At 43.0% G+C, this 25,619-nt stretch overlaps 2 protein-coding genes across 2 annotated transcripts in view; both read right to left on the reverse strand.

The window, feature by feature from the left end:
* Positions 1–25,619, reverse strand: part of SNX11 (sorting nexin 11) — a 193,379-nt gene that overhangs the window by 136,420 nt on the left and 31,340 nt on the right. The window lies entirely within an intron of this gene.
* CDK5RAP3 (CDK5 regulatory subunit associated protein 3) overlaps positions 23,803–25,619 on the reverse strand; it is a 50,669-nt gene continuing 48,852 nt past the window's right edge. Inside the window, exon 14 of the mRNA XM_073572434.1 lies at positions 23,803–23,954. Coding sequence (XP_073428535.1) covers positions 23,946–23,954 — 9 coding nt within the window. The 3' untranslated portion in view covers positions 23,803–23,945. The remainder of the gene's footprint in view (positions 23,955–25,619) is intronic.

Here is a 25,619-nt window from a genome sequence, read left to right on the forward strand (position 1 = left end):
GATGAATAAGGGTCAGTTCACCTGCAGATCGCAATGAGAATTAAATCCGAAAGGAAGGAATCATAATGACATGTGTCGTCCATCTTTCAAAATGTCTTGTGGCTGCTAAAGTGATGTAGTTTCTTTCTGGCAGATCCAACAACCTAATAGGCTGGTCGGACACATAGAACGCATATCGTAAGTCTTCCTACGTCATAATGTCTGTAATCCTATCTCTATGGGGGTCACAGCTTCAGACCCCTCCATTCCATTCACAAGAGGACAAATTTAAAGAGGAGCTGTTACCAGGTCACAGGTGGCCAGGTTTTGCTCTTATTTTATTTTAGCAACTTTCCTGAGTTTTCTGGGTGTTTTTTTTTCCATATAATTCCAGAGACATGGGCTAATTGTTGTAGTCTTTACAAGAGGGTATGGCTTACAGGATTCTCTGGGGGGTCTCTTCAGCCTACTCTTCATGATCACCCTACAGTATAGGGGGTTTTACACTAAGCGATATCGCTAGCAATATCGCTAAAACGTCACTGGTTTTGTGACGTTATAGCGATATTGCTAGCGATATCGCTATGTGTGATACTTACCAGCGACCGGCTCCCCCGCTGTCCATCGCTGATCGCGCGAGAATGTCCGGCTCCATTTCTCGTCGGGCGCTTCCTGCTGAGACTTCCTGCTGTGACGACGAGCGACGCTGGACGCGGGCGGGAGGACGCAGGATCGCTGTGTGTGAATGGTAAGTATCGTGCGCTGCGTCGCTGCTGCATCGCTGTGAGATCTTTCTGTATGAAAGCTCACTAGCGATCATTTAGCGATGCACCAGCGATCCTGACCGGGTCGGATCGCTGGTTGGATCGCTGGTGCATCGCTAAATGTAAAAGGGCCTTATGAGCAACACGCCCTTGTCAAGACCATAACAAGAAGCAGCAAGTAAAAAAGCCCATATCTCTGGATCTGGTGATTTAAGAAAAAATAACAAACAACACAAAACTCCTAGGACCAGCGGGGATAAAATAGGACCAAAAATTGGGCCCTTATGATCTAGTCTTCTTTAAAGGAGTTGTTTAAAGCATAACACTTTTTTTAGATTGATGCACATGGAAGACCAGCCGAGCAATACGAGGACTCTTTATACCAGGGTTCCCCAACTCCAGTCCTCAAGGCCCACCAACAGGTCATGTTTTCAGGATTTCCCTTGTATTGTACAGGTGATGCAATTATCACCTGGGCAATACTAAGGAAATCCTGAAAACATGACCTGTTGGTGGGCCTTGAGGACTGGAGTTGGGGAACCCTGCTTTATACAGTAGCTCCCAAGTAGAGATCAGGGCACTTCCAGCCACTGCTTTTTTCCCCACAGTTCTGCTTGCTGCTCATCCGGTGAACGCAAAGATGCAGGACTGGCAACAGTACAAAATCATAGTGTATTAAAAACAATTTAAAGTTGATATGAAAATTTTATTATGTATTTCACAAAAAAATTAAGTTCATCTGCTAAAACCGGAATACATTTTAAAGGAATTTTCAAGGCTCAAAAGAAATTTCTGAAGTCACTCTATGTGACAGCAGATTGCCGAATCGTGACAGTGTGCAATACACACAATGTCAGGATTCCCCTCTATTTCTAGAGAGCATATCTATACAATTTGCCAGTATGAGATCATGTGCTACCTAGATTCTCATCTGCTTGCCTTAATGTTCTAACATTCTCAAATTCTTTGGGGCTCGCAAATCCTTTTGACCTCTTAGTTTTCAAAAATATGACTTTTTTATATTTAGTGGTCCTCCATCCTAGCACTAAAAAGTGACTATACATTTGTATTACCTGGTGCCCTACATTTGCCTCCCACTGCAATGGTCATGGCAGTGGCATAGGGAGCAGTGGTAAGTCTAAACCATGTTCCCACAACACTGGAAAGGCAGATGAGGCAAGTTTCAGACTTATCAGTCGCCTACTTATTTCATTTCAGCAGCCATCTTCTATGCAGGAGGATCGAACTGCTGGTTTCATCAAAGGAGGCAGCTGGAAACAATCAGAGTGAAACATGTAAGGTGACTATACATAACAAACGTATCGTCATTTTCAGTGCTAGGGTAGAGGAATACTTTAAATGACAAAAAATCAAGTTTTCTGCATCCACTACTAGAGGACACATATGAGAAAATTTTGATCCCACTCTAGCAGGCAATGACAAGCACCAAATAGTATGTATGAAGATCTAAGGATTAGTGGGTGTAACATTCTGTCGGTGATTCAGTCTGTTGAATTTGATAATCCTTACATGTAAATGGACTCGCTTTTTAGAACATTTTTACAGGCTGAAAATCCATAATCATTGTTCAATAACTTAATCTGAAATGTTAGAATTGAGTGTACTCACACCCACCAAAAAAAGAAAAAAACCCCTAAGTCTAGTTTCACACTAGCGTTTTTTAGCGCTGCGATTCGTGCGCAATAGAATCGCATGCAAAAAATGCATCATGCGTTTTGCATGCGTTTGCTTTTTTTAGGCGCATGCGTTTTAACCAGTTTCTAGCCATGTTAACTCTTAAAACGCATGCGATTTTAAACGCAGGCGTGCGCATGTCCATGCGCACGCCTGCGTTCCCATACTGTAATGTGATTTTTTTGCTCATTCCGTGCCCAAGCGTGCGCATGCGTTTCTTTGAGACAGGTTGGATGAACCAAAAATGCAACAGGTTGCGTCCGGTGCACTTAGGCGCACACTACAAAAAAACACATGCGCACGAAAACGCATACGAACGCGTGCATGCGCTAGACCATGCGCCCCCATGTTAAAGATAGGGGCGCAGGACGCATGCGCATGGACACACACGAAGCGCAGCGCTCAAAAACACTAGTGTGAAACCAGCCTAAATGAACATTTTAAAAAGCACATCAAATGCGTGCCCTTAAAGGGGATTTCTGCACCCCAGCTATTGGTGGGAACTTAACAACAAACGTTATCTTGACAGGTGTTCGGCCTCTAGATGTAAGCAGGAATGACAGCGTGCCAAGATCTTGAAAACGGAAAGGACTGATCTACAAAGGGACACAATTATTACTATGGATGCGCCTATTTTCTGGTCTAATTGCATCTTTTTGGCACAAATCATTTTAGCCAAATGTATCACTGATCTATGCCAAAATAACCTGATGTTTGCGCTACGTGGGCATGACAACACATTTAAGGCCGGGGTCACACTAACCAACGCAAAATACGGTCCGTAGTTTACAGGCGTAATACGGATTAATGACCCCTAAATAGTGCTCCGTATGTCATCCATAAGCAAGGTGTGGTTGCGTATTTTGTGCATGTCTGCATCCGTATGTAATCCGTATGGCATCCGTAAGCAATCCATATGGCGAGATTTTCTCGCCGCCTTGCAAAATGGACATATAATGGAGCCCTATGACAGGGTTTCTAACAGAAACGAAATAGATATAGACACATAGAATGCATATATGTGTGTGTATATATATATATACACAAGTCATTGAGACAAACATATATATATATTCGTTGGTAAAAAATGTGTGGGCTTCCCATTGCCCTGTAGCGGTGGCGAATGGGTTAATCTAACAAAGGGTTAATGTCACCTTACAATCGAATGGTGATATTAACCCTTTGTTAGATTAACCCACTCGCCACCACTATAGGGCAATGGGAAGCCCACGCATTTTTTAACAACAAATTAACCCCTTAAAATGACAAATACAACTCCAAAATTTTGCACACAAGCCCTCATCTAATTATTAGTCAGGGACATATTAAAAAACATGAAATGAAATGCTTTACTGAATGTAAACCATGTGTCATTTCATGTCGGGTTGGGGAATGATTTGATAGAAGCCGGCAATTTAATTAGCGGCTATTCTGCTATGAAGAACTCTGTGAAATATAAATATATACATATATGTTTGTCACAATGACATGTGTATGTGTATATATATATATATATATGTATTCTATGTGTATATATCTATTCTTTCGTTTCTTTATTAAACCTGTCAGTGTGAGTTTACTGTATAGCGCAATGAATTGCCGGCTTTTCTAAAAGACACCGGGTGCGTATTTCTCGCAAGTCACATGTGTGGTCCGTGTGTAATGCGTATTTTTAGCGCACCCATAGACTTGCATTGGCATATTACGGGCGTAGTACGCTGACAATCGCAGCATGCTGCGATTGGCACGGACCGTAGAATACGCCCGAGAAATATACGGCTGTTGGGAGCTGCCCCATAGAGAATAATTTGTCCGTGTGTAATGCGTGCTTTTAACACCTCTCACTCGTCCGTATTCCTCGCCAGTGTGACCCCGGCCTAATACATTTTGAAGTTGGTTTTGGCACAAATAAAGGGGCGTTTCACACCAGCGCACACTTGCTCTGGACTGAGATTGTCACGTTTGACAGCGTTCTGGCACGGGGTGGCGGGTGTTCTGACGCACCAAATTCATATATTGTTGGGTGCCACATGAAGAAATCAATGTAAAATTAAACTGACAAATCAAAGAATTAGCAAAAAAAGGTCAGAAATTGTAAATCTGCGCCATGATATATTAGCCACTTAGTCAGATTTTCACTAGTCATTGAGCCTCAATTATTAAAACCGCCTAAGGCCGGAGTCACGCTAGAGAGGAATACGGACGAGTGCTATGCGAGAAAAAATCGCATTGCACTCGGACCAATGTTAACGTATGGGGCAGCTCCTATCATGCGTTTTTTTCTCGCTCGTATTATACGTGCAGGTGAAATCGCAGCATGCTGTGATTTGCACCGTATTATGCCCGAGACTCGCCAATGCAAGTCTATGGGTGCGAGAAAATAAAGGATTACACATGGACCATATGTGTGACTTGCGATACATAAGCTGACGTCACTGAGGCTGCGCGGAGTCCCCGGCTGACCTGAGGTGAACTGACAGCGTGGGAAAAGTTCAGAAACTTTCCCACGCTAATCAGTTCATCCCCGTTCAGCCGGGGCGCCTGTGCAGACATGATTTCATTCATTCTGCAGTGGTTTACAGAGAGGCCAATAGCATTGGCACTGGTCCCTGTTGTAAACTAGATAACCCCTTGTGATGGATTGCAGCGGGGACCTGACTGAATTGCGGAGAGGTATGGATATTGTTGTTTTTTTATTTTATTATTTTTCACAGGAGAACAAGGGATTCAGTTGGATTAGCAGAATACTACATTTGGTCAAAAACTTTGTGTAATTATTTCATTAAAATAATTTTTAATGTGTGTGTGTGTGTGTGTGTGTGTGTGTCTTTTTTAACCCTTTACTACTATAGGATTAATAATAGATATGTGTCTTATTGAGACCTTTTCATTATTAACCCGGCTTAATGTCACCTTTCAATTCCAAGGTGACATTAACCCTTTATTAACCCATATGCCACCACTAAAGGCAATGGGAATAGAGAGGCTAATTGCCAGAAAAGGCGCACCTTATAGATGCGCCTTTTCTGGGGTGGCTGGGGGCAGATTTTTTTTTAACCAGGGGAAGGCCAAAAACAATTGTCCCTCTCTAGGGTATTAATATCTACCCTCACTCACTGGCTTTCCCTCTCTGGTGGAGAAAATACCGTGGGAGCCCACGCAATTTTTTTCAAAGAATTTACCCGTTAATTTAACACCTACATGTCCCAAATTTTGCACACATACACTAGTCTAATTATTAGTCAAAGAAATATATAAAACTAAATGAAATGAAGTGGTTTACTGTATGTAAACCATGTGTCATTTCATGTCGGGTTTTGCAATGATTTTACAGAAGCCGTCAATTGATTTAGCGGCTATTATGCTATGTAGAACTCTATGAACTATAAATATATATATATATACATATATATATACACGTCTCAATGACATGTGTATATATATATGTATATATATCCAACAATGTAGACCAGCTCACTCCTGTGAACCACCTGGAACCTCAGCTGACCTGGTTAACTCCGTTGTGCCCGGATCTGGATGTAGGAGTCCATCCATACAAATGTGAACAATGACAAAGCAAAGTCCAGCAATAACGTGAGCAATCCAGGATGCTGTTAAAAATTTTTTTCTTTTTATTCATAAATCCATTAAAATGCAATGGTCCAAGCAGTTCAAAACAGCAATAACGCAGGAAAGTCGTGCAGATAGGACTACGCGTTTCAACGGTAGAACCCGCCTTCTTCACGGTCCAGATTCTGGACCGTGAAGAAGGCGGGTTCTACCGCTGAAACGCGTAGTCCTATCTGCACGACTTTCCTGCGTTATTGCTGTTTTGAACTGCTTGGACCATTGCATTTTAATGGATTTATGAATAAAAAGAAAAAAAATTTTAACAGCATCCTGGATTGCTCACGTTATTGCTGGACTTTGCTTTGTCGTTGTTCATATATGTATATGTGTATATATATATATATATATATATATATATATATATATACATTCTATGTATATATATATGTCTATTCTTTCGTCTGTGTTTTAAAACCTGTCATTGGGATCCATAATATGTCCATTTTGCAAGCCGGTGAGAAAATCTCGCCATACGGATGTCACACAGATGTCACATGGATGTCACACGGATGCTTAGATGTGAGAAAATCGCATTCCTTGCATGACAATCGGATGACGTACGGATCACTGTTAATGAAACATTTGTGCGATTTTGGTCCATGATAAACGGACCGTATTTTTACACGTTGTGTGTGACTCCAGCCTAATAATGAGGCTGTCTATAGGTATGTGCACACAACATCGACTTTATCAGTCACCTGAAAAAGTGCAAGAAAATGCCACAAAGAATGAAGAAACGCACAACAATGTCAGCGCTGCTCGCTCTGCATATGTTACGTCTTTTTGAGCTTCAAAAGCCGTGAAATGACTGAAAGAAGTGACCGGTCCATTCTTGAGGCGGCTTCTGTTTTGAAGCAGTAGTTTACTTATGATTTTAAAGAGAAGTTGTTGACAGCAAAACCACTGAGAAAACAGCCGAGCAGGCAGCGATAAGATAAATGGAATCTGTCAGCTTTTTGTCATGTAATCTGAGAGCAGCAGGAGGTAGGGGCTGAGACCCTGATTACAGGGATGTGTCACTTACTCTTGTAAGCTGTGTTTCTGTTTTAAGAAAATTCAGTGTTTCATTAGCAGGAGTTTATTTTGCCTGACTAGCTTCCTCGTGCTTGCTGGTCCAGCCACGACCCCACCATGGTTCTTTGTCAATGTGCAATGTACAGAGAGAGCTGATACTCAGTGCTGTGGGTGGGGCTCTGCTAGATCTACAACAGAGAAAACTGATGCACCCAGTAAAGTAAGTGATACATTGCGGGAATCAGGGTCTTTGCCCCTACATCACAATGATATCAGATTACATAACAAAAACCTACTAGTAGGTTACTTTACCACTGGTGTTTTCCTAATTCTGATTCAAAAACTCTGTGGGTGCGCCGGTGTCTGTGTGCGCATACCTTTAGTTGGTAATAGCAAGCAATCAGAGTTGAGCTTTAGCTCTTCCAGGGGTTTACACTGTTAGGTTTCTCTCCTCTATTGGTCAGTGCTGTGTAAAAACAATAAAATCAGATGGCACTGTGGCGCCCCTGAGGGTTCAGTTGCCACAGAGGTACTGCACCTCACCCAGAGGTGTGGTATCCCACTACCCAGGTAAGGTGGAGGCACCTGACCGCACTCTTACACCTACATCCAACACACACTTAGTACAGCAGGGCACCCTGGATGGACCCTAAGGGAGGATGATCTCATCCCTGCTGGATACGAAAGGGTGTTGGGAGGTGAGTGGAGCTTGAAGGTTAGAGCAGGAGAATAGAAGGAAGTTAGAACAGTCTTCCCATAGGGGAAGAAGGGGAAGGACAAGCTGTCAGGTAGAGGGATCAGGTCGCAGATGGGTCTCGGCCCCTAGCCTAGTGAAGTGGACAACAGGACTCGGCTAGGAAGCCGACAGCTGTGGCAACTTTAGGGGATGCAGCCACCAACTACAGTTATCTTTGCCAGAAAGGCAGCCAAGAGGGAGCAAGGAAACTAAGTGAGCACGTTATCCAATAAGGTCCGCGGCTTCTGGCCTGGGACACTGACTGTGAGGTGTTGTGTAGGAAGAAGCGAGAAGGCAACACAGTGAGAAGGCCAGGAAAGGCATATACTGAAGGGAGTGCTGGAAAGGTGTGCTCCATCTGCCTGGGAGCTGACTGAGCCCCTCACCTGAAGGACACGTCACCAAGTGGGCATCTGTACTGCAGACAGAACTGTGAGCAAAGCTTTGGAACTGCACCTGGCTGTGCCCTCTGAATTCTTTCCTCAACACTCACTCAGCACTGCCACATCTATTAATATCAAACATAACAATCTTTAATTACAACTGCTTCCCTGGGACAATAGCTCTGCCTGTGGAGAGCTATTCCAACTCTGCTGCATCACACCATCAGTCCAAGAGGATCTGCACTGCAGCGCTGAATGCCTCTGACCAGAAACCACAGGTGGCGTCACGAACACTTATTTCAAAAACTCTTTATTGTTCATCCCTTGTAAATATACCCCTTTTTTTGGACACCCAGGGCCATGGACCGGGTCACCGCCGCTGTGACACTGCCCCTTTAAGGAGCGGCCCAGTACCGAGTATCCCCACGGCCATGCCGGGAGCTCCAGTACTGATCTTCCTTGAGTCCAGCGCTGGATCTCCATCACTGCTTCAGCCACTGTGTATTGGTTGCAACGGTGACGACTCACGACTACAGCGCACATCAACGCTGCAGCCAATCACTGAACTCAGCGTCTCTGCATCTTTAGGTGAGATGTGATACTGACATGGGGTTCGTTGGTCACTTGTAGGTCTCATGCATACCTGGTAGGGTAACTTGCTCCTGTTTATTAATTAATTAATATATTAATCAGAATAGAGGCATAGTAACTTGTCCACATACAATACAATACGTCCCAAGTGGCTGACTAACCCTTACCCTAACACCACATCAACAGTACCTTCCTATCTATGCAAACGTAAGGTGCTGCATAACCTCTTTAACATAAATATATAATTGGCTGTATGTAGGTTCATTATAATAAATAATTTAGGGGAATGTATTTTGGTTTCAATGCAGATGAATGTCTTTTCCTATCTATAGACATAGTAATGTATTGACTATAAACTCCGATGAAATGTACATGAAGATGCACTAATGTTCTGGAGCCAAGCTTGTGAGCGCATGTCATTACATATTACATAAGTCACATATTATAGCAGCTCTGGAAATATAGATGGATGAGATCCTTGTTACAAATCACTTTCTGGAAGAGGGCATTTATAATCCATGTCCATATAATTGCCAGATACATCTACAGTAGCAGATACACTGATGTGCCAAGTCATTGGGAATTAGCCACTAAGCATTATTTTGAATTTGGGGTTATCAGTGTGCCCCTCAAAGATTAGTTGCCCACAGCCAATGAGCCTGATCTAAAGCATCTTTGGCCCCAGATATTTCTGGATTACAACATGAAAGGGCTGTATATGTACTGTACATGAAAATATTAGACAGGGTTTGCTTTATTTCTACAGACAGCGCCACTCTTGTCAACAGGCTACGTCCGGTATTACAGCTTAACCCCACTAACTTGAATGGAGCTGAAGGGAAATGCCTGCACACACCCATGGTCAAAATATATATACATTATATATATATATATATATATATATATATATATATATATATATATAGCCCCAAACTTGTCATTTTGTTGAAGAAGATCATCTTTTTTTGCGGGGTGGAGTGTTGTGCTAGTTTAGACACGTTAGAGAACATACAAATAAATTGAATTGCTAAATATGTGTGTGACCCAATCTGGCAGTGGGACAGTATCGCTTCTATACCAGCCTATAGTCCAAAGGAATGGTAGTGTTATGCCCTTCATATTGCAAAGCTAAGGCAATCTGTGCACCTCTATGGGGATGTCACCCCTCTGGTAAGTGACCCGCCTACCCGATAAATCAAGAGTGCCAGTGGGAAAATTTTCAACAATTCAGAAGTTTCTCTATTGACTTATTTAGGAGAGGAAGCACCATTCCATTCTGCCAGAACATATTGGGGACCCGGCTTCAATCACAGTGGTGATATCTTCTTTATTATCAACTAGCTGAAGAGCCCGGCGTTGCCTGGGCATAGTAACCAACTGTGGTTAGTTATAACAAATTATAATGATTATATTGCACATAAAAACATTTCCCATCATATATTCAACGCTACAGATTTCCAACACAAATTAACTAAACGATTACCCAAGTATTGATAGTATTTTATTTTCATCTCATTCAAGAGCCTTTTGATAAACAACACTTTTGGTTTTTCCTTTCGGTGCAAAGATGAACAGATTTTTGGCAGTTCCAACTCTTGAACAGATCACGTAAAGTTGACCATGAGAAAAGCATGGAGATTGCAAATCGATCCCTACTACTTAAATCGATCCCTTTTACTTTCAAGGACTGTCCCTGAGCGTTGTTAATGGACATTGCAAATAGCAGTTGAACTGGAAACTGGAGGCGTTTAAAATCATAAAACAAATCAGATGGAATGAGTGGAATTCTTGGAATGAAAATGTCCTCTCCTTTGGCACATCCTGTTTCTGAGCTGTGTATCTAACCCTATTCTGTGTTATAATGTCTGCTGAGCTGTGTACCTAATCCTCTTCTATGTTATACTTTCTGCTGAGCTGTGTATCTAATCCTATCATGTGTTACTGACTGCTCAGCCGTGTATCTAATCCTATCCTGTGTGATACTGACTGCTGAGCCATGTATCTAACCCTATCCTGTGTGATACCGTCTGCTGAGCCGTGTATCTAACCCTATCCTGTGTGATACTGAGTGCTGAGCCATGAACCTAATCCTATCATGTGTGTTACTGACTGCTCTGCCATGTATCTAATCCTATTCTGTGTGATACTGTCTGCTGAGCCGTGTATCTAATACTATTCTGTGTGATACTGGCTGCTGAGCTGTGTATCTAATCCTATCCTGTGTGATACTGTCTGCTGAGCCGTGTATCTATTCCTATCCTGTGTGATACTGACTGCTGAGCTGTGTATCTAATCCTATCCTGTGTGATACTGACTGCTGAGCTGTGTATCTAATCCTATCCTGTGTGATACTGACTGCTGAGCCGTGTATCTAATCCTATCCTATGTGATACTGGGCTCCCCCTGCAGTCTGTGTCAGAGGGTGGTCTGTGTTGGCACGGTAATAAATTGTGTTTTTTCCAGCTTTACAGAAGGACGATAACACCATAGAAATTATAAGAATAATAGGCCTCAGTTACCACAACTGTCTACAAAGAAAACTGTTGCTGATAGCAACCAATCACAGCTCATTTTTCATCTTTTAAACAGCTCTGGGACAGCGTGGCGAGTTTTGTGTTTCGACTTTTATGTGGCGAGGTTGGTGTATGTGTGGTGAAATGTGTGCTGAGGGTGGTATATGTGTTGAAGCATGTGGTAGTGTGTGGCACATTTTGTGTGTGTGTTCATATCCCCGTGTGTGGCGAGTATCCCATGTCAGGGCCCCACCTTAGCAACTGTACGGTATATACTCTTTGGCGCCATTGCTCTCATTCTTTAAGTCCCCCTTGTTCACATCTGGCAGCTGTCAATTTGCCTCCAACACTTTTCCTTTTACTTTTTCCCCATTATGTAGATAGGGACAAAATTGTTTGGTGAATTGGAACGCGCGGGTTTAAAATTTCGCCTCACAACATAGCCTATGACGCTCTCGAGGTCCAGACGTGTGACTGTGCCAAATTTTGTGGCTGTAGCTGCGACGGTGCAGATGACAATCCCGGACATACACACATACATACATACAAACATACACACACACACATTCAGCTTTATATATTAGATGATGAGAAATAACAGTCCTGTAAATGCCAGTAGCACATCTCTGTTCAACTCCCTTTAAGATGGAATATAGCTAAACTGAGAATATAAACAGTTGACACCAGAGATTCTCACATATAAGTCAAATATATCCAAGGACTTTCCTAATTTTCATACTCTGTAAGGCTAGTTTCACACTAGCGTTCGGCAGAGCTGAGGAGGGCTGTGTAGTTCCTCTGTTAAGCCCCGCCCACTGCTGCACCACTTCCTTCACCTCAGCCTACGTCAGCATGCGACCTACGTACCCTATCTTTAACATTGGGTACACAGGCCGTGCGGTTGCATGCGGATGCGTCCACATGCGTCGTTTTGATGTTGCGGCGACCGCAACAAATTGCAACACGATGCATTCCACGCGGGTCGCCGCATCTGCATGGCCTGCGTACCCTATGTGAAAGATAGGTACGCAGGCCGCATGCAGACGTAGGCGGAGCTGACCGGAGGAGGTGCGGCAGTGGGCGGCGCTTCACAGAGGAACTACGCAGCCCTCTGCAGCTCTGCCGAATGCTAGTGTGAATCCGGCCTAACTTGCGAGTCACACTTTTTCAATGGGTGATCTCTGTTCATCAGAATTCTGCCAGCACTATAAGTCCTAGAACTTGTTTTCCCTCACATAACAGAATTCTGACTTCTGACTTCTATACCAGGAAAGATCTTTGAACAAATTATTAAACAACATGTATGTCAATACCTGGATAAGAATGAAGTGATTAAACAGAGTCAGCATGGGTTTCTAACTAATAAGTCATGTCAGACTAACTTAATTTCCTTCTATGACGGTATCACTGATTGGGTGGATCAAGGAAATGCTGTAGATATAGTATATCTTGACTTCAGCAAAGCATTTGACAAAGTCTCTCATACAATCCTTATTGAAAAAATGACTAAGTATGGAATGGACAAGGCAACTGTTAGGTGGATTCATAACTGGCTTAGTGATCGGACCCAAAGAGTGGTCGTAAATGGCTGCACATCCAGTTGGAAGAATGTCTCAAGTGGGGTACCACAGGGCTCTGTCCTGGGCCCTGTATTGTTCAACATCTTTATCAACGATTTAGATGAAGGAATTGAGGGTAAACTGATTAAATTTGCTGATGACACAAAGCTAGGAGGGATAGCTAATACTAGAGAAGAGAGAGAGAGGATTCAAAAAGATTTAAATAAACTGGAGAAGTGGGCAGCAACTAACAGAATGGTTTTTAACAGGGAGAAATGCAAAGTACTACATCTGGGCAATAAAAATGAAAAAAGCATATATAGAATGGGAGGAATAGGGCTAAGTGACAGCACATGTGAAAAAGACTTGGGTATACTAATAGATCACAGACTGAATATGAGTCAACAGTGTGATGCAGCAGCAAAAAAGGCAAATGCAATTCTAGGATGTATTAACAGAAGCATACAGTCTAGATCACGTGAAGTCATTATTTCCCTCTACTCCTCTTTGGTCAGACCTCATCTGGAATATTGTGTCCAGTTTTGGGCACCACATTTTAAAAAAGACATCAACAAACTGGAGCAAGTTCAGAAAAGAGCGACCAGAATGGTGACCGGTCTGCAAACCCTGTCTTATGAGGAAAGGTTGCAGGATTTGGGAATGTTTAGTTTGCAAAAGAGAAGACTGAGAGGAGACTTAATAGCTGTCTACAAATATCTAAAGGGCTGTCACATTGTAGAAGGATCAACTTTATTCTCATTTGCACAAGGAAAGACTAGAAGCAATGGGATGAAACTGAATGGGAAGAGACACAGATTAGATATTAGAAAAAACTTTTTGACAGTAAGAGTGATCAATGAGTGGAACAGGCTGCCACGAGAAGTGGTGAGTTCTCCTTCAATGGAAGTCTTCAAACAGAGGCTGGACAGACATCTGACTGGGATGATTTAGCGAATCCTGCTTTGAGCAGGGGGTTGGACCAGATGGCCCAGGAGGTCCCTTCCAACTCTACGATTCTATGATTCTATGATTCTATGATTCTATGATTCATTGCTCCTGCCATTGTCCTAAAGCTTGTCTCTCATGAACTGAAAAGCCCACTTTTTTGCAGTCAAAGATGGGAGATGGTGTTTATGTTGCAAAAGACAAATTCCACAAGCACCTGGTGGCCGTTAACTTGGATTGATATTACAGGGGCTACAGGGTTGGTTGCAGATGATCTATTAATCACATTATCATATGAGATTAAGCTGCCTGAAAGTACAATGATTTAACAGTTACCTCTTACTGCACTAGACCACCTAGGATGTTGGCACTGATCTCTTGGATCACCAGTAAATTACATCAACCCCTCAACCACCCTAGAACCCTAAGGACCATTACATAATGAAATGTCTAAGCGTAAAGACAACACACTAAAATGACACCCCTTTCTTTACAATTACACCCCTTTCTTTACACTGCCTCTGCTTTTGGTGGTATATGTGGCAACCTCATCTTCTGGTCACTGGTAACCAGTCACACCATCACTCCCAGCCCGGCAGAGAGTCGGAGCGACACATTCACATATTTGTTTTCATTTTTACATCCTTGTATAATTAACTGTTCTCTCATGTCTGATTTGCACCTTTGTTTTTTCCTTTTTTTCTCCGTTGACTCTTAACAATGAATCAGCGAAAAACGGATGAAGCACAGATGGAAAACTGAAGGACAAAGTCTTACTTTCTTTTTTCATCTTAAAAAGTGCAAACAGCAAAAAGAGCTAAAAAGAGCATCTAAGCAGCTTTGAATTTCTGGCCAATTCAACAAACGCTGGGCATCCATTTTGATGTATTTGGTTGAAAAAATCCACGAACACTCAAAAAAGTCAAGACAAATTAAAAAAGAAACTTACAAGCAATTGATGAATTGGAGCCTATGTCTCAGAGCATCTAGATGTGATGGGAATGTGAATTCCATTTCTAACGCTTGTAGTCACGTTTTCAATCTGACCAACGCATATTATTTTACAATTCATTTTTGGCCAAAAGAAAAATGGCCACCAGGGGGCACAGCATTACCACTCCATACTAAGCATGGAGCCCAAGAAAGAAAAAAAGAGAAAACCTTTTTCTACTACTCAAAAAGGAGATTACAGTGTTATTATTCAACAGTGATGCCTTCTTTTCACGATTAACATTTCTGGGCCCCAAAAAAGGGAGCAGTTACAAAGCGAGACTTCCGCTCCGAGGACCTGCCCTGCATTACACAGACACACATGCTATACACCTGAAGGGCAGTTTGTATTGTTTATAGGGTGTGGTGTAGTGACCACTGTGTCCACTAGGGGGCACTGTGTGGGTGGTCCAGGACAGGCGTATAAGCATTTCCAGTGTCCTGATAGGAGTAGGATGCTGAATGATCGTAATGTATCTCAAGGTGGGTGGCCTTGAGATGAAGACTTGTGTACGTGTTGATCAGCAGTGATACTGCTGAGGTTCCGTGTCAATGTCTTAGGGAAGTCTTGAGGTAGCTGGAGAGACGGGCAGACCGGCTACCTACAAATCCACCCAGGGGTGTGTCTGAAAACGCTGGTAGTAAAAGACTGTGAGTGTCAATGACCTGTGATGAGGTCATAGCCATGTGACCCGGTGGGCGTAGCTAAGGACCATATAAGGTGGCCAGCGTAGGTCACATGAGTGAATGCTTGGACCCGGTTGGTCCGTTGTGGAAGGTCCCGCTGGGAGATGGGGCTTCCTGCCTGACAGCACATGAAGTGGCTGTGTGTAATGGCTGTCAGTATCTGAGAGTTCCCAGGGGAGGGAATGAACGTTGGGAATCTGAAGCAGCCATGAGGTAACCAGGTAACCCTGACAGGGTGGGATAATGGTGAGGCTGAAGAGCCTGACTACTGGACATTGCGTAACCTGTGTGACCACAGGGATAACAGAGGGAAGCTCTGTCATGAACATTATGCTATGGATATGAACTTTATGTTGCTGCTGTGGGTTTATGATGCCTGAACAAACCGCATGGACTGTTATGGTTTTATGGAAAATCCGTGCCGATCTGATTATTTGGCTGCCAAGCGAGTGTCCCCAACCTTGAATGACAGCGCTACCTTACAAGGGGTATTCCCAGGGTCTAAAGTTTTCCACCATCTATGTCTTACTGATTGCTTGTGGTTTCAATGATTCTGAGAACGGGGTCATGTAAAGCCCAGTCTTGAAGTTGCCTTCTCCACATCTTCTCCATTCATTGTCTATGGGACTGCCAGAGAAAGAGGCGATCAGTGTCCCACTATTTACAGCAGTCCCATAGACAATGAGTGGAGCAGAAATAGAACAAGTTCACCTCCGCTACATTCAAGACAGGACCTGGTTCTGAGTATCCAGAAACCCTTTCTTGGAATCTCTGGGGTTCCAGTAGATTTTCTGCCAGAAACGAGCGCCGTGGTATGCCATTGTTCCCCTAATAGGTCTGTGTTAGGCCAAGTTCATACATTCAGTATTTTACCTCAGTATTTGGTCGGTATTTTTCCTCAGTATGTGTAAGCCAAAACCAGGAGTGGGTGATAAATCCAGAAGTGGTGACGTGCTTCTATTATACTTTTCCTGATTGTTCCACTCCTTATAATGATGTCAAATACTGACCAAATTGTAATTGTAACAAAAAATAAAACCGTAGAAAAAGAAAATACAATCTCCTATAGCATGTGGATAATGCCGGTTTACTACATGACATTCCTGTAGTGAACACTTCCCTTGGTTACTCTCTGTCTTGGCTCTGCTGTTCTCTTCTCTGGGCACTGACATCTCCTCAGACTCTCTCTCCCCTTCTACATGCCCAGGATCCTTGCTGCATCCTGATTGGTAGTACACACAGTGGCCTCAGCTGATTGGTCAGTGATGTCATAAAGCTGATATGTGATTGGCTGCAGCTTGTGCACATGTCAGAGACTGGGCTGGTCTGACACATTGCACAGCACATACAAAGCTCCTAGGCTGGTGATGTAATGATGGGGGTGAGACTGTGCGCCACTGCACCCATCCATGTCACTCACCAGGATATATTTACTGGGTATATACTAATTCTCTGGCCTGAGCTGGTTCTCACTTCCACCAAGGTTATCAGACAGCTCAGGTATGTTTTGACACATTTTTTTTTTAAAGAAAAGGGCCCAATGTGTACACAATGTATTAACCCTTTCACATTTTTTTCTTTTCTCCTTTTATTTTTTTATGATTCAGTTTTAACCAGTTTGTCTACTGAAAATTAGATGTTCCAGACCCTAGATTACAGTGACAATGGTTGTGGTCACCAAGCCTCGCTGGTAAGGACCAAACCATCCAAATACAAAAAGCAACTGGAGTGAGCACATCTATTCTTTTGACATAGAAGTATCACTAGTTTATTATTCTAAAATAAAGTGGAAAGTAAATGAATCAAAGAGAAATCTAAATCAATGATTGGTATGATCATCCATTGCCCTCTAAGCAGCAACAAAACATCAGTTCTTCTACATACACTTGTATCCAGGAAAGAAAGGAGAGGTTTGTGGATTGTTTCTGCACTTGCTGATCAATGATGAGACGTATATCCCAGATTGTCAGATGAATAGTGGTTTATTCATAACAAATATTCAGAATAAACCACTATCCATGTGACATACATCTTATCATTGATCAGCAAGTGTGGAAATCATCCACAAACCTCTCCTTTCTTTCCTGGATATTTACTGGCCCTTGGATCTGCTGCAGCTGATGTGCTTTATAGATACTCATAAAAGGTGAGTGTAATTTTGATTTTATTGCTTGCCATACACCTTGGATAAGACCCTTTGTTGCGCGGATCTTTCCTACAGCTCTGCGCCTACATACACTTGTACACATTTTTGAAGCAATTCAGCAGTGAGCGTGTGCCAAACATCTCGGAGAAGTAACCACAGATCTTCTATGTCTTTAGTCCTGCGCAAATCCTTCTGTTTCTTCATGTAATCCCAGAGAATTGATGACGTTGAGATCAGGGCTAGGTATGAGCCTCATCATCACTTCCAGAACTGCTTACACTGAAGCTACCTTGGCTGTATGCTAGGGGTCATTGTCCTGCTGAAGAATAATTTTGGAGCCAATCAGACGCCTCCCTGACGATATTGCATGATAGATAAGTATCTGCCTGTATTTCTCAGCATTGAGGACACCATTAACCCCTTCGCAACATATGACATACTCTTCTGTCATGTCGGGTCTCAGTCTTTGATGAAATCTCAGAACGGAGCATGCATCATTGTCTGCAGGCAATGGCTGTGATTCAAAATCAGGATCTGTCTCTAACAGCAGTGGAGCCTATTGTTGATGACCATTGAAATGGCGCAGTCAAACTCTGATAGCGGCATGGACCGGGTTAATACATGCCCATTGCAGTCCTCCCGTGATGCAATCATGTGATGCTAATGGGTTTCAGTGACAGCCAGGGGTCTCCCGAAGACCCCCTTGCCTGAATGGCAGCATTGCTAGGAAAACCCAAATTGTACCCATTTTTTTCAGCTTTTCAAGTATGAATCAAATAAAGTACAAAGCATCTCACATACATTGCAGTGTTAATCATGGACAGCACAATGATAACATATGTGTGCTGTCTGTGATTCTCATGGACCCATAGATTGGTATGGGTAATTTTGATCGGTGACCTATAGAAAAACTGGACATGTCATGTTTAGAATACTGCAGGCAATAATTGTATATTACATGTTATAAGGCATTTTACACTGGAGAGGCTAACTGCAATGGGGACAGAGCAATGGATGCCCGCTGTGCCTGAGGAGATATCACCCTTCCATCAGCATAGATTTGCATGTGAAATGTCTCCATTTATGGATGGCTCCAGAAGATTCTCATTATAATTGCGGTCTACTTTATAGAGAGAGAATCTATAGATATTATTTTATTACCAATAAATTTTATTGTACATTATGTACAACCAAAAAAAAAAAAGCTGTAACACATATTGATATAAGTGCAATGTGTAGGGGCACAGTCACACTGTGGTCATTACCAGAGAGAACTAAAGCCCCCTTTACATTTAGCGATGCACCAGCGATCCCGACCAGCGATACGACCCGGTCAGGATCGCTGGTGCATCGCTAAATGGTCGCTAGTGATCTGCCACACAGGGAGATCTCACAGCGATGTAGCAGCGATGCAGCGGACGATACTTACCTTTCACACACAGCGATCCTGACGTCCTCCCGCCCGCATCCACACGTCGCTCGTCGGCGCCACAGGAAGCCCAGCAGGAAGCGCCCGACGAGAAATGGACGTGGACGATCAACGACAGACAGCGGGGGAGCCGGTCGGAGGTAAGTATCACACATAACGGTATCGCTGCTGCGTCACAAAATCGGTGACATTATGGTGATATTGCTAGCGATATCGCTATGTGTAAAACCCCCTTTAGAATAAGAATAAAATGAGCATAAACCCTGCAGTAAGTAAATAAATAACTAAATCGTAGCAGTACATGTAAATAACGTACAGTACTTAGTTGAGACTATTTTAATGAAAAGATAATAAAAACCATCCCACCGCAACAAAGTGCACCCTATCAGGATGGTCCCTAACTCTTGTAGATCTTGCTACGTGCCAGCAGGTGTCCATAGATGGGGGAAGAGCAGGACCCGCACCTGACTGTTTAACTCCTTAATGACCAAAGCTTTTTCGATTTTTCGTTTTTCGCTCCCCTCCTTCCCAGAGCCATATTTTTTTTTATTTTTCCGTCAATATGGCCATGTGAAGGCATATTTTTTGTGGGACGAGTTGTACTTTTGAGCGACATCATTGGTTTTAGCATGTCATGTACTTGAAAACAGGAAAAAAAATTCCAAGTGCAGTGAAATTGCAAAAAAAGTGCAATCCCACACTTGTTTTTTGTTTGGCTTTTTTACTAGGTTAAGTAAATGCTAAAACTGACCTGCCATTATGATTCTCCAGGTCATTGCGAGTTCATAGACACCAAATATGTCTAGGTTCTCTTTTATCTAAGTGGTGAAAAAAATTCCAAGTTTGCTAAAAAAAAAATGCACAATTTTCCGAGACCCGTAGCGTCTCCATTTTTCGTGATCTGGGGTCGGGTGAGGGCTTCTTTTTGAGGGCCGAGGTGACATTTTTAATGATACCACTTTTGTGCAGATAGGTTCTTTTGACCACCCATTATTGCATTTTAATGCAATGTCACGGCGACCAAAAAAACGTAATTCTGTCGTTTTGAATTTTTTTCTCGCTACGTCATTTAGCGATCACGTTAATGCTTTTTTATTGATAGATTAGGCGATTCTGAACGCAGCGATACCTAATATGTGTGATTATTTTTAAATGGTTTTATTTTGATTGGGGCGAAAGGGGGGTGATTTGAACTTTTAGGTTTTTTGTTTTTAAACCTTTTTTTTTTTTTTTTTTTTTACTTTCGGCATACTTCAATAGCCTACATAGGAGGCTTGAAGCATGCACAACCCAATCGGCTCTGCTACATATGGGCGATGAGCAGATCGCCCATATGTAGCAGATTTACTGCTGTGCTTTGGGCGCCAGTCACTGGGTGGCACTCAAAGCGATCTGCCTGCAACAACCATAGAGGTCTCTATGAGACCTCTGGTTGTCTAGGCAACGCATCGCCGACCCCTGATCACGTGACGGGGGTCGGCGAAGAGCTCACTTCCGGCCTGGCGGCCGGAAGCTCTAGTTAAATGCCCGCTGTCAGCGCCTGACAGCGGAATTTAACTAGTTAATAGGCGCGGGCGGATGGCGATTCTGTTATTTATAACAGCTGACATGTCGCGGCTTTGAAGTGGGCTCACCGCCGGAGCTCACCTCAAAGCAGGGGAGTCTGACCGCTGACGTACTATCCCATCAGCTGTGAGAAAGGGGTTAAACACCTGCCCATGGAACGCTTTATAGACAAAATGCACAGCCCAAAAAGGGGAGCTATGACGCTATATGTACAAAGTATCAAAAACTAAAGCAGAACCAAAGAAGTGAGCTGAAATACATGTTGGTGTACATGCAATCTGTCTCCATGGGCAGGTGTTTAACCCCTTCACCACCTTGGTTTTTTTTGCGTTTTTGTGTTTCCGTTTTTTCTCCAATTCTTCCCAGAGACAAAACTTTTTTTATTTTTCCGTCAATATGGCCATGTGAGGGCTTGTATTTTGCAGGACGTTTTGTACTTTTGAACAACACCATTGGTTTTGCCATATTGTGTACTGGAAAACGGCAAAAAAAAAAATCAAGGTGCGGTGAAATTGCATAAAAAAGTGGAATCCCACAGTTGTTTTTTTTTTTTATCATGTTCATTAAATGCTAAAACTGACCTGCCATTATGATACCCCATGTCATTACAAGTTCATAGACAACAAATATGTCTAAGTTCTTTATTATAAGTGGTGAAAAAAAAAAATCCAAAGTAAAAAAAAAAAAAAAAAAAAAAGTCGACATTTTCCAAGACACGTAGTGACTCCATTTTTCATGATCTGAGGCTGGGTGAGGGCTTATTTTTTTGTGCGCTGAGTTGACGTTTGAATTGATATAATTTTGGCCTCAGATACGGAGATACAATCTTTTGATCACCCGTTATTGCATTTTAATGCAATGTTGTGGTAACCAAAAAAAGTAATTCTGGCATTTTGACTTTTTTCTCGTTATACCATTTACCGATCGGGTTAATTCCTTTTTTACATTGATAGCTCGAGCAATTCTGAACGCGGCGATACCAAATATGTGTATTTTTTTTCTTTATTGTTTCCTTTTGAATGGGGCAAATGGGGTGTGATTTCCATGGGAGACTAGAAGCTACCATCATCCCATCGCTTGTGCTACACAGAGCTGGGCTTCAACCGTGCTCCATGTAGCAGAAATGATCACTTGCTATGAGCGCTGACTGCTGGGCAGGCGCTCATAGCAATTCGGCAATGACAACCACAGGGGTCTGCTGCAGATGGGACGGGATTAGCAGCACAAGCATGTTTAATGCCGCTGTCAGAGATGGACAGGGGCATTTAACATGTTAACAGCCGTGGGTGAATCGCAATGCCACCCACAGCTGTTATGGGCACATGTCAGCTGTTCAAATTAGCTGACATGTGCTGGAAAAGTTGAGGGCTCATCGCCGAAGCCCACAGCAAAAAGGGGGAGCTCATCTTAGACATAACTATACATCTAAGGTGGGAAAAAGATTAAACAGTCAGGTCTGAGTCATGCTCTGCCCCTGTGTATTTTGAGGCCTGCTGGCACATAGCGAGAACAACAAGAGTTCGGGACCATCCTGATTGAGTACACCTTTTACCGGTGAAATGACTTTTGATTAAAAGCATGTCGTGCACGGTGTTGGGCTGTGAGCACAACCCCCATCTGTGGATGTCGGGCACTCAGACCATCCTCATGGAGTCAGTTTCTAATGGCTTGTGCAGACACATGCACATTTGTGGCCTGCTGGAGATCATTTTGCAGGGCTCTGGCAGTGCTCCTCCTGTTCCTCCTTGCACAAAGGCGCAGGTAGCAGTCCTGTTGCTAGGTTGTTGCCCTCCTACGGCCCCCTCCATGTCTCCTGGTGTACTGGCCTGTCTCCTGGTAGTGCCTCCAACCTCTGGACACTACGCTGATAGACATAGTAAACCTTCTAGCCACAGCTCGCATTGATGTGCCATCCTGGATGAGCTGCACTACCTGATCCACTTGTGTGGGTTGTAGAGTCAGTCTCATGCTACCACGAGTGTGAAGCACAACCAACATTTAAAAGTGACGAAAACATCAGCCAGAAAGCATTGGTACTGAGATGTGGTCTGTGGTCCCCACCTGCAGAACCACTCGTTTATTGAGGGTATCTTGCCAATAATTTCCATCTATTGTCCATTTGCACAACAGCATGTGAAATTGATTGTCAATCAGTGTTGCTTTCTAAGTGGACAGTTTGATTTCACAGAAGTTTGATTTACTTGGAGTTATATTCTGTTGTTTAAGTGTTCCCTTTATTTTTTTGAGCAGTGTACATAGTTGCCAACAGTCCTGATATTACTGGAACAATTGCAGGAATCTGAACACAAAAGAGGCTGCGCTCAGAAAACCTGCCCTAGAACGGGTGTTCCTGGTGGTATCGGGCATTCACAGTTGCAGGGCTTACATTCCTGATGTTGCCCATTTTGGTATTAGTAAGAGCTTATTCCCTAATGGCAGAAGGATAATGTGTTTTGCTATGTTGCAAAAACTGTTCTGAAGTGGTTTGAGGAAGATGACAAAGAGTTATGGGATTACGGGCTGGGGTTGCTGTGACTGGACAGCCACTTGGTGTGTGCCAATAAATCATCATTGGAGGTCACAGATTAGAAGAGAAATGAATTTGACAGGTTCAAGTTTCCCTGTCCTGTCTCATTGATTCCCACAGGTTTCTGGCAGCCACTTACTTCCCCCTCCATGCCATAGATTTAATACGCTCTAAACCTCTCTCTCAGTTAAACAACCCTGTTTTAACCCCCTGTTGATCAGAAGATTGCTGCAAGTCCAGCTCCTGAACCTCCCAGCAGTAACAGGGACTCATGTCTGAAATGTGACATTCGATGTCAATCATTGAAATGTCTAACACAGCTCTCTAGCTCGCTAATAGAAGGACCCCTCCTCTCTTAAACACACTTATGCCTTAATAGGAAGTAGTAATAGAACTTAAATAAGGACGTATTTTTATACAATCATTACAAAAGTCAATCGACCGTATTGATGCTGACATTATCCCTGTATCTCCATGCACCATGTCTTCATTGTCTATTGCGTCATCTATCGGCTTTGTAAGTTATCATGTCCCCCTATATTTCTGTAGAATGTACTAATATCACATACATGAACATAAGATAGACAGACGAGCAGACTGAATCAATAGAGGGGGTGGAGGGGACAGCGAGGTTTCGCATTCTGTCTGCAGCCCGGTTTTGTTCTTTGTCATTTTCATTGTTCTCTACACATCGCAGTGATTGACGTACCAATAGGAGAGGTGCCAGCTGTCAGCCCGGGTCAGGAGGCGCTGGTGACAACCTTGTCACAGATTCAGATGCTGCTTTGGTTTCATAGAGACTGCAAATGATCAACGTGAGAACTGAACACAAGTGCATACAAGAGTAGAGCGGTCATATAGCTGAGGACTAAGAAACCATCCATAAAATCACCTATTGCATCAATATTCAGAAAAATGTGCTGGCACTAAAACATGGGGGCTGCTAAGACTATGGTCACATGTGTTACAGTTTGTGTTTTTCGAAACAATGGTTCTGTCATATTGATGGGAAGATTAAACCAGCATGCCACATTATTCTTGCCATCAAATACCAGGAACGTGGACAGAGATTTCATATGGGGCCTGTGATGGCAATGAGACCTCTGAGATTACCAGAAAGCATGATATCTGTGTCTACTTGGTCTGTAGGTGCGATACATTAGGATTTCTCTTCTTGACCTTCCATCCTTAGGGTCCCCAACACTTTGATACCTTCATATGTGGGGTTATCAATATATCTGGTAACACTTAGCAGTTCTATCTTCTTGTATTAATAATTTTAATATTTGTTTCCAAGGTTTCTATTTTACACATCCACTAATTTGCCACAAAGCACAGGTGAAATCTGTGGAAGAAATCCACGGTAAAATGTTTTTTTTCATACAGAATAAATTCACGTAGTAAAATTTCAATCCACCAGGGTTTTGCTCCAGGATGCGCGCCAAAAATCTGAGGTAGAACCTCAGGTTTCAGGTAGGATTTCCCTCACTTGGGTTAAGCTCCCACAATGAGTATTTCTTGAGTCTTACAGTTCAGGCAAAGTGGATGCAATTAATCAAAATCTCATGCCCACTGTGCTTTTTCATGCCATGTAAACTGATGTGTGGCGCATGTTTGAAATTCACACTTTAATTTCTCTTGCGAGTATGAGGAGTTTTATGTTCGGATTTTCCTGGTACAATTCCATTAGGTGTGGAAACACACTAAAAACTCATGTAATCCGCACATGACTGCATCAATAAAGTTTTGTCAAAGCCAAATACCAGGAAGTGTCAAAAACAAATCAGCTTTTATTTTAAACATGACATATCAAAAAGAGCCAAAAAAAACAGCAGCAATAAAAATGCATGTAAAAACACACAAGTACTGTACATACTGGTGTATAAGCCGAGTTTTTCAAAACCTTTTTTTTGTGCATAAAACGCCCCCCTCGGCTTATACAAGAGTCATTGTCCCAAAAAGATGGCGGGTGAGGGGAGCGGCGGAGTAGCGGGTCACAGAGGCAGGAGTCGGCGGCTGTAACTGCTGCTAAACAGAAACTGCACTGGCAATGAATATTCATTTCTCTTATTGCGTGCACAGTTAGAGCCGCAGCTGCCAGTTCCAGCACGCATCCTACTTACCTTCCCTGCGCGTCCTTGCAGCTTCTCGTTCTTTCCGGCGCCAGCAGCTCTTCCGGCCGAGTGATCACATGGCCCTGCTCTTAAGATGGAGTGAATATTCATTACCTTACCTGGCGCCAAACGAGATGCAGCGATGGAGCGCAGGTACGGTAAGTAGGATGTTTTTTTTTCTTATAGGAACCATGCATACAATGGTAGGGGATAAGGAGCCAGGCATACAAGGACAGGGACGGGGGAGCCATGCATACAAGGACAGGGATGGGGGAGCCATGTATACAAGGACAGGGACGGGGGAGCCATGCATTCCAAGATGGGGATGAGGGGACAATGAATAAACGACTT

This window comes from Dendrobates tinctorius, unplaced genomic scaffold (assembly GCF_039654945.1).
Source record: "Dendrobates tinctorius isolate UK_male_01 unplaced genomic scaffold, ASM3965494v1 ptg000032l, whole genome shotgun sequence".
In the NCBI taxonomy this organism is placed as follows: domain Eukaryota; kingdom Metazoa; phylum Chordata; class Amphibia; order Anura; family Dendrobatidae; genus Dendrobates; species Dendrobates tinctorius.